Source organism: Globicephala melas, chromosome 12 (genome assembly GCF_963455315.2).
Source record: "Globicephala melas chromosome 12, mGloMel1.2, whole genome shotgun sequence".
Taxonomy (NCBI): domain Eukaryota; kingdom Metazoa; phylum Chordata; class Mammalia; order Artiodactyla; family Delphinidae; genus Globicephala; species Globicephala melas.
This window is the reverse complement of record NC_083325.1, coordinates 31,360,220-31,372,478: the sequence shown is the minus strand read 5'-3', so window position 1 is coordinate 31,372,478 and position 12,259 is coordinate 31,360,220. Positions and strand designations below refer to the sequence as shown.

The 12,259-nt window shown below is 38.1% G+C and overlaps 1 protein-coding gene across 1 annotated transcript in view; it reads right to left on the bottom strand.

The window, feature by feature from the left end:
- The window catches only part of GFPT1 (glutamine--fructose-6-phosphate transaminase 1), a 69,286-nt gene that overhangs the window by 48,474 nt on the left and 8,553 nt on the right, over positions 1–12,259 (bottom strand). Inside the window, exons 2-3 of the mRNA XM_030877440.2 lie at positions 3,401–3,508; positions 866–973 (exon numbers count right to left, since the gene is read on the bottom strand). Of these exons, the coding sequence (XP_030733300.1) occupies positions 866–973; positions 3,401–3,508 (216 nt within the window). The remainder of the gene's footprint in view (positions 1–865; positions 974–3,400; positions 3,509–12,259) is intronic.

The following is a 12,259-nucleotide window of genomic DNA, read 5'->3' as shown; positions in this document are numbered from 1 at the left end:
GTTTTTTGTTTTTTTGTGGGGTTTTTTTGCGGTACGCGGGCCTCTCACTGTTGTGGCCTCTCCCATTGCAGAGCACAGGCTCCGGACGCGCAGGCTCAGCGGCCATGGCTCACGGGCCCAGCCGCTCTGCGGCATGTGGGATCCTCCCGGACCGGGGCACGAACCCGTGTCCCCTGCATCGGCAGGCGGACTCTCAACCACTGCGCCACCAGGGAAGCCCTGTTTCCTGGTTTTTTAGAGGATTTTTTGAAATGTTTTTTCAATCAATCTACTTCAAAGTTTTTGTTTTGTTTTCAAGTTTCCTGTGAAAAAATAAAATGTATAAACATAATGTAATGAACTAAATACTGTAAAGTATACGCTCTTTAGTGGAACATGTATCTCTGGCAACTACTTTATGCCAGGGAAGTAAGAAAATCATGAGGGAAAAATATGATACCTGATTGTATCAGACCTACTAAAAGGTGCAACATCCAGACTGACCACACATCCAAACTCAGCGTTTAATCCAAAGTGAAGACAACCACCAAGTGAAGACACATGAATAAGGGCACCACTGAAAATACCTTTTGTCTTATGAAAGGCCCTTCCTCAGGAATGATGGCTACTTCATTTTAGGATATTAAGCTTGCTCTGAACACAGTGTATATAATTAAGTTCCTTCTCTAGTTAATATCATTTTTTGAAACTGAGGGATATTAAAACCAGTACAGATAGCATCAAAACTACTTTTCTTCCCTCCCTTCAACTTTAAAAATCACTGTTCTCAAAATGGGCCCCAAAATATGGGAGGAAAAGTAATTTGGTAGGGAAGGGAGAAGGAAGAAAAGAGGAGGGGGTTCAAAAACCAAACTAAGTACATTACTGTGAACTTCTTCATCCAGCGCCTTAACTTTTCCTTTCTTCTTAATGAGCTGGATTTTGCAGGCATTGGCTTCCCAGTCTTTGTCATTGCCTCCATCAATCCCCACACCTAAATCACCGAGAGGTAGAAAAGCAAGACTTAGAAACTGACCACTACTTAGATTATCACTGTAAGGCAAAACTACTAAGGAAAAAAAATGTTTTTTCATCTAATTAGTTCACTTACTTATCAATTCAAAATTTACTGAAAACCTATTATATGTCAAAAACCACGGTAGCTGATAGAGATAAAAATGAAGAAAACTCAGTTCCTGTTCTTAAATTTCTCAATAGCCTATTGAGAAGACAGACAAGGAAAAAAATAATTACAATACAGTGTGGTTTTAATATAATAAAAGTTATGTGGTTATAATAAAAGTACTACAGGTTGCAACTGAAGTACAATGGAGAAACGAAGAAGACAGGCACCCACTGCAGAAGCAGGGTAAGGAGGGAACGTCAGGGAACACATCTCTCAAGATTCTACTAAAGTTCCTACGTAATTTGAAAAAATTACTCTGAAGATACTGGAAAAGCACTGAGTAGTTTCAAGCAGAGAAATTACATGGCGAAAAAGTTCAGAAAACTCCCTTTGGAAAGAGTGCAAAGGTTGGAGGAGAGAAACAGGAAGAAGAAACCTGCTGTCAGAAGTTACACCTACAGCAAAGCAAAAATGAGGAAGGCCTGAGCTACACAATGGTCATGAAGAGATGAGTGATACTGAGAAGCAGAACTGACTGCAGGTAACGTGAGAAAGCAGGAGACGTCTGGGACACCTCCCAGGCTCAAAGGACTTGCTGAATGACTGACTGTTGATTAAAGAACACAGAAAGAACAGAGTGAAGAGTGGAGTGAGAAATGGAGCATATTCAGTTCAATTCTGCACATGCAAAGTCTATAATATCATGGTCTACCCAGGGAGAAATTTCTAGGAGGCAGCTGGAAATACAGGTGTGCAGCACGGGAAATACATCTGGATTGTAAGTCACAACCATACAGGAGGTTGGGACTTCCCTGGTGATCCAGTGGTTAAGAATCCGCCTTCCAATGCAGGGGACGTGGCTCCAACCCCTGGTCGGGAAACTAAGATCCCACAGCCGCGGGGCAACTAAACCCACGCACCGCAACTAGAGAGAAGCCCGCAACGAAGAGCCCACACTCCTCAACGAAGACCCAACGTGGCCAACATAAAAATTAAAAAAAAAACATACAGGAGGTTGATGAAGTCAGAGCTCACCCACGAAAATACAAAATAAGAAAAGTGGGCCTATGAAAGTATCTTGAAGAACATTAATATAAGTAATAGGTGGAAGAAAAGAAGCCCCCAAAGCAGACAGAAAATAATCAGCATGTTAGGAAGAGAATGAGAAGATGCGCTGTCAGAGAAGCTGAGGAAAGAGAATTTTAAGAACAAAGGAGTTGAGGAATTGACTTTCCATTAACTGAGGAAGAGTCAGGGAAGATAAATGCCCGTTACAACCAGGAATGTTGAGTGTACAGAAAAGAGTTAATATGGCAGGCCCAAGATCGCTGTCTTAGAAAGGCCTGCTTGGTAAAGCTGGCCATTGGCTGGCATGGATTTCAGGAGGGTTCCCACCACAGTAACTGATTAAGTATGGCTTACTGCACCTACACTGTTGGTGCAAACAAGGTGGCTTATGCCGAATGTCTGCTTCTCCTCTAGGAGCCTGGAATTTTGGCACATGTTAGGCAGAGGGTATCTACATGACCAGCCCCCAGTGACAGTCTTGGGCACTGAGTTACTAATGAGCTTCCCTGGTATACAACATTTCACACATTTTGCCCAACTCACTGGGGGAATTAAGCATATCCTGCATGACTCCACAGGGAGAGAATCCTGAAGCTATGTCTGCTCTCCTCCAGACTTCACCCCATGCACCTTTTCCCTTTGCTGATTTTGCTTTGTATTCTTTTGTTGTAATAAATCATAGCCATGAGTACAACTATATGCTGAGTCCTGCTAGGGAACCACTGAAACTGGGGATGGTCTTGGGGACCCCTGATACAGTTAAGGGAAGAAGCTAGAGTAGAACATAAAGTTGACAGTAAGTTATTTTTATCTGCTTTGTCGTTTCTCTAAGATAGAAGAATCTTGGGCAAGTTCACATGCCAAAAGCATGGAATCCACGGAGAAAAAGAAGTTAAAAGTTACAGGAAAGAAAAAAAAATATACAGAGTAAGGCCTTAAGAACTGTTTTATAATGAAAATGCCCCACGTGATTTGTTTTTATAGCAACATTCTTAGCAAAAGAAGATACCCGTGAGAAGCAATATTCTACATAAATGCGAATGCTGCTGAAATTGCATGAACAAACCCTTTAAACGTGATAAAAGCCAAAAATTCTTCCGATTTTAGATTTACCAGAAACAACAAAATGAACATTATAAAGAATCTAGTAACCTAAAACAAACAAAAAACCCTTTCTATTTATTCAAGAATCATGCAACACCCATAATATTTTTTTAAAGGAAATACCAGCAGAATCATATCCTCTGTACTCCAGTCTCTGAAGGCCTTTGATTAGGGTCTCCAAAATTTCTCGTCTCGTGCGAGGAACATGGTAGTTTAAGTAAGCAAATATACCTGCAAATAAACAAATATTTAATAGAAAATTCTAACTAGAGAATCAACATTGGCATAACTATGACAAAAATCTTAATTTTCATAATAATATCTAAGATGTGCAAAAACGTGAAGCTACAGTCCATCTTTAAAAAAGAAAGAATCTTCACTTCAAATTATTCAAAGGCAGTGAAACTTTTTCAAAGCGGAATTTCTTGTAAGTATAAAAGACTGAAGCAAATAGGTCAAAATAAATGTTTAGTTTTTTCAAAGCCGTTTATAAGACTGTTCACCTACCTTCCATCACTGACATTTTAACAACTAAAATTTAATGCTTCAAAACTAACCAACAAATTTGGGATTTATGGCCTATATACTGAGCATTATTTTTAAAGGAAAACATTTTCTGAACTAAGTATTTTAAGCAATATATGGACCCTCCAAAACTATACAGATGAAATAATTTTTCTTACTTTCAACAACCATGCTATCAATACATTTTAGGAATAAATAACTTATAAATAGCAATGATGTGAAGAATACTCACAATCTAAATAATTTAATCATAGAGAAAAATGGGCTAAAAATATATATAATCATCGTAAGACAAATGGTTTCTCACTTGTTCACCAGATTAGTAAGGGACAAATAACCATAATACATGTTAACGACTCTTGAGAATTCATAGAAAAGGAACAATCATTTGGAAAAGCAAAACTATAAATAAAGGGACTTGTACAACAAGAAGTGATCCAGAAGAGCAAAGAGGCAGTAGAACACAGGTAAAGGAAATCCACATTTCAGGAATAGCAGCATGGAAATTGTCTGAGGTCTTCCATGATTGTGCTTTGGCCAGGGTGGATATAGCTAAAATGTATAAAAACTGAAAATCAAAATATAAAGCAATATAAGCTCAAGCTGCTTATTTATGGAAGAACTTTCTTTTTTCTTAACTATCTTACACTATAATGCCACTGATTATTAAGGGGATTAATTCTGTGGGGCAGAACTCTGGAATGACCAGCTTTCATTTCATTTGAAAAGGTATCTTTATTTCTATAAAGAGTTTGGTCTTATCAAAGCATTTCAGCATACAAAAATATCACATAGCTAATAGTTGACAAAAAAGCCACCGTAACGTGTATGCTGATCACCATGGTGAGTACAGTGCAATTTTCTCAATCATGCCTTTCAAACAAAAAGGAAACGACATTTTAAAACTAAAATCCAAAACAACCTGAAACAACAGTTTGAACTTTCCCAAAAAAGTGGTACAAGGCCAGACTCATAGAAATCCTATATTCATTCATATTTTTACAAATTATAATTGTAAAGCTCTATTAAGTTATCAGGCACTGTACAAGCATCTCACTTTCACTGCACCACAACACTGCATGAGGTCTGGGGGTTTTGTTGTTATTGTTGGTCCTTAATAAAGTATCTGTAATATGAAAAAACTAAACCAATAACCCAATTGTAAATCAAACTTTTATGTGTTCTACCCTTTTGCCCCCATGGGTCACTGACCTCTGATAAAGATTAAATGCACACAGAAAACTATCAGCCCCAAATAAGTATTCTATTAGCTCATTAATGGACAATACACAGAATATAAATATTTTCCCAAAATAAAACTTTAAATGCACTAAAAGAGGAACTTCCCTGGTGATCCAGTGGTTAAGACTCTGCGCTTCCACTGCAGGGGGCATGGGTTCAATCCCTGGTCAGGGAACTAAGATCCCGTATGCCGTGCGACGTGGGCAAAAAGAAAAAAGGAAAAAACAATGTGCTAAAAGAACACTGATTCTCAACTAGTCTACTCTCCATCACTGTGATTAGCATCAGCTAAATAATCTGCTAAAGGAGGATACAATCTAATTCATCTGAAAATCATTAACTAATACAACATATTACACTGTCAAAAATTCTTTGCAGGCTGAGGTCTCTGGAAAGCCTTGAAGACGAAGTCCAAATCCCAATAATGCAGCACATCCAGAAAAATTCACTACTAAATATCATTTCTCCCTTTTTTTTAAGAAATGTAATTCTTTTTTTTTTGAGATTTTTTTTAATTGAAGTAATATTGGCTTGAACATTATATGTTTCATGTAAATAACATTATATTTCTACTTCTATATACCCCGCATACTCTGTTCTCTGTTTCTACATTCTTGGTTTTTTCTGGTTTGGTTTGTTCATTTAAAGAAATGTAATTCTGGAATCCCCTGGTGATCCAGTGGTTAGGACTCTGTGCTTTCACTGCTGAGGGTGCAGGTTCAATCCCTGGTTGAGGAACTAAGATCCCACAAGCCTCGCGTTGCAGCCAAATAAAAAAAAAGAAAAAGCAATTCTGATGGTAAAAGTAATACATTCAGAGAATTAAAGATTAAATATAATAATCAAATACCAATTTTTTTAAAGCAATTTAAATGCTAATGACAAAAAACAACTGTTTTTAAGACAAGTTATAGACTCAACACATTTTTACAAGAAAATTCAGAGTGATGCAATATTAAATTCACTATCTTCAATACATGTAATTCAACAACAGCCTTCAATTTTGATATTGTTTCTAACTTCAATCTCCCTGGTTTACATTAGCTTATTGTGTGAATCTTGAGATCCTGAGTACAATTTTATAGGGAAAGAGGTATTCTCTAAACCAGTATCCCTCTCCAAACAAACTTAAATTTTAACTACTTGATAAACTAATAAAATTCACACTAAACATTTGTTAGCTCATAAAAGTTTCTTGCGCTGAAGAAATCCTGCAAATTCTTTAACTCGTGTCCCCGAAGCTTTCCACTATACCACCCGGCCTCAGCTTCCCCTTCTGCGAAATGAATGGGCTTGACTGAGAGATGGTAAAATAAGTTTCACAATAAGTGCCAACAGGTTTCTAATTGGTATTGGCTCTAGAGAGCACCTCTGAAAAGGATTCAGTGACCCTGTCTCTCATACAGGAAGGAAAGCCATGACTGGTTAGCAACTTCTATTACACGAGGAGTCACAGCACAGGGGCCAAATATTTCCTCCCTCTGACATCTGAGGACACCTGCAGTGCCCTCCAGCTTGATGTTCTATGGTTTTTGAGGATTCTTCTTTGATTGCTATAGAGATTGCTATATGCTAAGCATGTGGTACTTTTTAATACCTCTACAGACTGTACTCCTCTGGGCCTCAATTCTTTGTTCTGACAGTTACATGATTTGTTCTGTGTACACTGTATTAGCAAATTAAAGCTAGAAACCTGGTGGAGGGCCTTAGTATTTTCAGAGTATATCATTAAGAATTAATAAAAGCAAAGTAACATATAAAATATGAGGACATTTTTCTACAAAACATTTTTCTACAAAACATTTTTCTACATTTTCTTATTATCACACCTAAGATAATGCTCTAGTTCATCTAATACAATGTTCATATATTCACATTTTCCCTATTAACAAAAATAAATGTCTTTTACAGCTGATTTGTTTATTCTACAATATAATAAAGGATCACAGCTCACATTTGATTGTTATGTCTCATAAGTCTCTTTGAATCCAGAATGGTCTCCCCTAATGCCCTGTTTTCCTCTAAGACACTGACTTACTGATAAGCCAGGAGCAATTTTCTTGTTGAATTTCTCACCTCTGGCTATGCCTAATTGATTCCACACTGTGTGGTCTAACCAGTTCCTCTATTCCTTGTATTTCCTGCAAACTGGAAGAGAAAACGAAAGGCTTGACTGATTTAGGTTAAAACTGAGGGACAAGAATTATTCACAAGTATGTATGTTTTTTATATTGTCTGGTGACTCCCTATTAGTGATGCTAAGATTCATCACTGCTTTAAGGTAAAGACAAACAGATCACTTAGCCTGTGATATTCTGAAAGCATCCTCACAATACTTTCTAGGACTTCAGATATTGACAGCATTGATTTTAAGACAGTCATATTTTCTTTCTTTGTGGTCCATATATAAATGGTACATCTCCCAATAAGCGGCATCTTAGATTCGATGAAATACCATATATCAATTCCAATTCAAAACCTGCCTTTTCCTTGATAGAGGAAGCACCACTGTTACCAATAATCATTACTGTCATTTATTTTGGTTCACTATTGGAACAAAGAAAAGGGGAAGGGGAGGAATTGAGGAAGAAGAAGTAGGAGCAATATTTCTCCTTGCATAACCAGGCAGGAACTAAAAGGAATAAAAGGATGACACATGTAGAGAAATTTTCTAAGATCAAAGTAACAGAGCTGGGAGAAGAAAGTTATCCCTGGTTAGGAAAATGAAAGATAAAGAGGTTGAATCTGTCAGTTTTACAGAGCAGCCCCTTGAGAGCACAGCTGGCCCACTTGTACAGATTAGTGGGTTATCTGTAATCTTGGGGTACCTGGGAAAATATAACAGCAAATAATTTGCCAATCAGACATGCAGGGCATGTTTACAGGGTAGGTATTCATAACTCAAAATGGTGCTTATTAGAGTAGCAATCCCTATTTCAGGTCTTTGATTTGTCTTATCAAACTTCACAATAAATAGTACTGCTTAAGGTAACTACAAAAGACTAAAAATCAACTCTCCACCACTCTTCAGTAATTGCTCCAATAACACAAACAGTAGTTGTATGGAGCACAGGAGACTTTCTACTCCCAAATCAGCTTGTGCTTCCAAAGTACAAATTTTCTTATTCATGTAATACACTTGGAATAAATATCTCCCTAACTGAAGCAAGGACTTGCACCTACAGGCATCACTCTCAGAAAACGGCAACTTAAATTCAATGACATAAAAGCACTTTTGAACACCTTGCTTAACAAGATATTCAGACATGACCTAGATCACAGACTTGACACATCTGGTTAAAAGCAATCTAGCTGTAGGCAAAGACTATTAAATCTTATTGAAATGAAAACTGAATGCAATTTAGCTGACCAATCAAATTATTAAAGTTCCTATGTCTGGTTGAATTTATGTTCTCACAAATAAAAAATTTTACATTTTTTGAGGTATAGTTGACCTGCAATATTATATTAATTTCAAGAAGAAATTTTGCTTTTACATATTTTTTCACTTGACAACTTCAATATTCTGATGAAACCCTAGACATTGGAATTTATCAATATTAAGTGTTCAAATTCCTTCTCTAAATTTTATACCTTCTGAAACAGAATCCATCTACAACGCTACTTAAGTTTCATTTAAAAATCTTTTCTTATAACCCAAGTTACAAATTATCATCGTTAAAGATTCAAATAACACAAATCCTACAGAATGAACTGTGAAAAATCTCCTTTTTCTACCTCCACACAGGAGATAACCACCATTAACCCCACACACTGTCCCAATCCTTCAGCTATGAATTTTTCTACACATATGAACTCAGATGTACATGGTTTTAGAGGTTTTGTTTTTTTAACCAAATATGATAATATATCATCATAAATATGATAATATACATATTGCTCTGTAGTTTTTTCTCTTAAGATGCTGGAGATCCTTCTATATCAGTACAACCCATCTACCCCAGTCTACGGAACGTTGCATAATAAAAATAGTCCATAATAGATTTTTCATATTTTACCTAGCCATTTACCTATTTATTGAGGTTTTTCTAACTCTTTGTAATTATAAACAATTCTGCTATTAAGGTTATACACACCAACTATACACTTGCCATAAAACATAGTCAATACTATAATTATAGAGGCACATCCTACAGGTAAGATTCCTTTAAAAGAAGAAATATTTGAGATAACATTTCCTACAACCCTAAAAACACAAAGAAAAAGTTATATGGAGTGACACATGAGAAATTTCAATTATTTGTGTGTTTTTTTAATTGTTCAAAATCTTTTTCCTATTTACAAAATGCTAGTTCAAGTGCCTCCTACTTTGTTGTAAATAAATGGGGCCACTGGAAGGAGCTCTGTAACACTTCTCTCTTGCATATTTAACATCCTGGAACTCAAAGCACTGTTTAAACACTGACATCTCTAATTATACACTCCCTCACAGTCTACCTATATCATCATCTTTCCCGAGAAAAAGCATGCACTTTCTGCTCACACACCTTTAAACATTCCATCTCTCCCACTTCTCTCTCATCAATCACATCAGACCACAATTTTTCTTCATGCTGCCAAGCCAGCCCCTCTGGGCCCATTATACTCTCACCCCTGTGTCCCTGAGCACTCCTATAGTGAAGTCCATCCATTTCAGGTCATCCATTTATCTCAGGTCCACTTTCATGGGGCCCTCCCAACTGCTGACCAATTCTGCTAATTCACTGCTTGTCTAAATTTTACACTTCCCCCAGATATTATTCTAAAGTCTAGAATCTAGACTACTCTCAAACCCCCATTTCTCTCTTCCCAGCCTCTTTCTCATTTTCAGTAGATTCTTCCTTTATAGAATTGAAGCCTTCTTCTTCATCTTAACAGTGTAATACCCTATAAGCCTATCCTTCCTATAGACTGAAAATAGAGAAACATATTCCGCACATATGCCCTGAACCAGCCTCTCCTGCTTGTAACTCTTGGTAAGAGATTCCTCAATTTTGTAAATACAGAACTTTTTGTTAACATCAAAATATTTTGAGGATCCTATACAATAGAGGGTTGAATTTTTATTATCCAATGATCTAGATCAACTTTTAGTCAATTTAGAGACAATGCTTAGAGTATGAATCAATCAGCGAACACCTGGCATTAATTTCACAGCTTACACATCAGGAACTCAACTTTTCAACTCTACCAGGGACCTCAGTTTCACAATACTCTCTCTTTTGTTGGTATACATGCTCTCCTCAACACTAACTCAAATCCTTCTGCCTTCATATACGCAGTTTCTCTAACGATTTCTTTATAGCTAAATGCAATTAACTTGTCTCTGCAATATTAAACATGAATGACCTTTTTCTACTCTTGCAGACTCTGTCCAATGCAATATACCACTTTGGAACTCTTCTGCCTCTAACCACTATTCTTTGGCCTCTTTTCCTGGCACTTTTATTTCTTCTTTCAAACCCACTAGCAGTAGTTCTCAATTTATTTCTGACTCCATTCACTGTTGGGCAGAACGTGCCATCAGTGGTATCTCTCACATTGCACTAGTTCTCTACCAACTGGCAGCATTCCTCAGCTAAGAGTCCTATCCTAACATCTGGAACATTCTTGGCCTAACCAGTCTCAGAATGTCTATTCATTCCACTTGTAGTCTAGAACATGGCAATGAAGAAGGACTGTGTATTATCACCCACACCTGTTATATGTGTAGTCACTGTTTCCTCCAATCAGACAGCAATTCCCTGAAGGCAATTCCTTTGTTTTAGTCATCTCTCCAAAAGGCAGAGTGCCAAGTACAAAGTGATCACTTCAAATATCTTCATTATTTTTTCTTTTATCAATATTTTTTATTGAAGTATAGTTGACTTACAATGTGTTAATTTCTGTTGTACAACAGTGATTCTTTCATGTATGTATATATCTATAATATCTATATATTATATAGATAATATCTACATATTATCTATATAATATCTTCTAATACTTTCTAGGTACCTAAAATGTACAGTCAAAAATTCCCAAATAGGACGGGCGCGAGCCGCGGCCAACAGCCCACACCCCACAGACAGGCATGAGACGCTAAGGCTGCTGCTGCCGCCACCAAGAAGCCTGTGTGCGAGCACAGGTCACTATCCACACCTCCCTTCCCGGGAGCCTGTGCAGCCCGCCACTGCCAGGGTCCCGGGATCCAGGGACAACTTCCCTGGGAGAACGCACAGTGCGCCAAGGCTGGTGCAACGTCCCGCTGGCCTCTGCCGCCGCAGGGTCGCCCCGCATCCGCACCCCTTCTTCCCCCTGGCCTGAGTGAGCCAGAGTCCCCGAGTCAGCTCCACCTTTAACTCCGTCCTGTCTGAGCAAAGAACAGACGCCCTCCTGCGACCTACACGCACAGGCGGGGCCAAATCCAAAGCTGAGCCCCTGGGAGCTGTGAGAACAAAGAAGAGAAAGGGAAATCTCTCCCAGCAGCCTCAGGAGCAGCGGATTAAATCCCCGCAATCAACTTGATGTACCCTGCATCTGTGGAATACCTGAATAGACAACGAATCATCCCAAATTGAGGAGGTGGACTTTGAGACCAAGATTTATGATTTTTTACCCTTTTCCTGTTTTTGTGAGTGTATATGTGTATTCTTCTCTGTGAGGTTTTGTCTGTATAGCTTTGTTTTCACCATTTGTCCTAGGGTTCTATCCGTCCGTTTCTTTTTTTTTTTTCCACTTTTTAAAAAAATTTTTTTCTTCTTAATTATTTTTTATTTTAATAACTTTATTTTATTTTATCTTACTTTATTTTATTTTATCCTCTTTCTTTCTACTTTTTCTCCCTTTTATTCTGAGCCACGTGGATGAAAGGCTCTTGGTGCTGCAGCCAGGAGTCAGTGCTGTGTCTCTGAGGTGGGAGACCCAACTCCAGGACACTGGTCCACAAGAGACCTCCCAGCTCCACATAATATCAAATGGCGAAAATCTCCCAGAGATCTCCATCTCAACACCAGCACCCAGCTTCACTCAACGACCAGCAAGCTACACTGCTGGACACCCTATGCCAAACGACCAGCAAGACAGGAACACAACCCCACCCATTAGCAGAGAGGCTGCCCAAAATCATAATAAGGCCACAGACACCCCAAAACACACCACCAGACGTGGACCTGCTCACCAGAAAGACAAGATCCAGCCTCATCCACCAGAACGCAGGCACTAGTCCCCTCCACC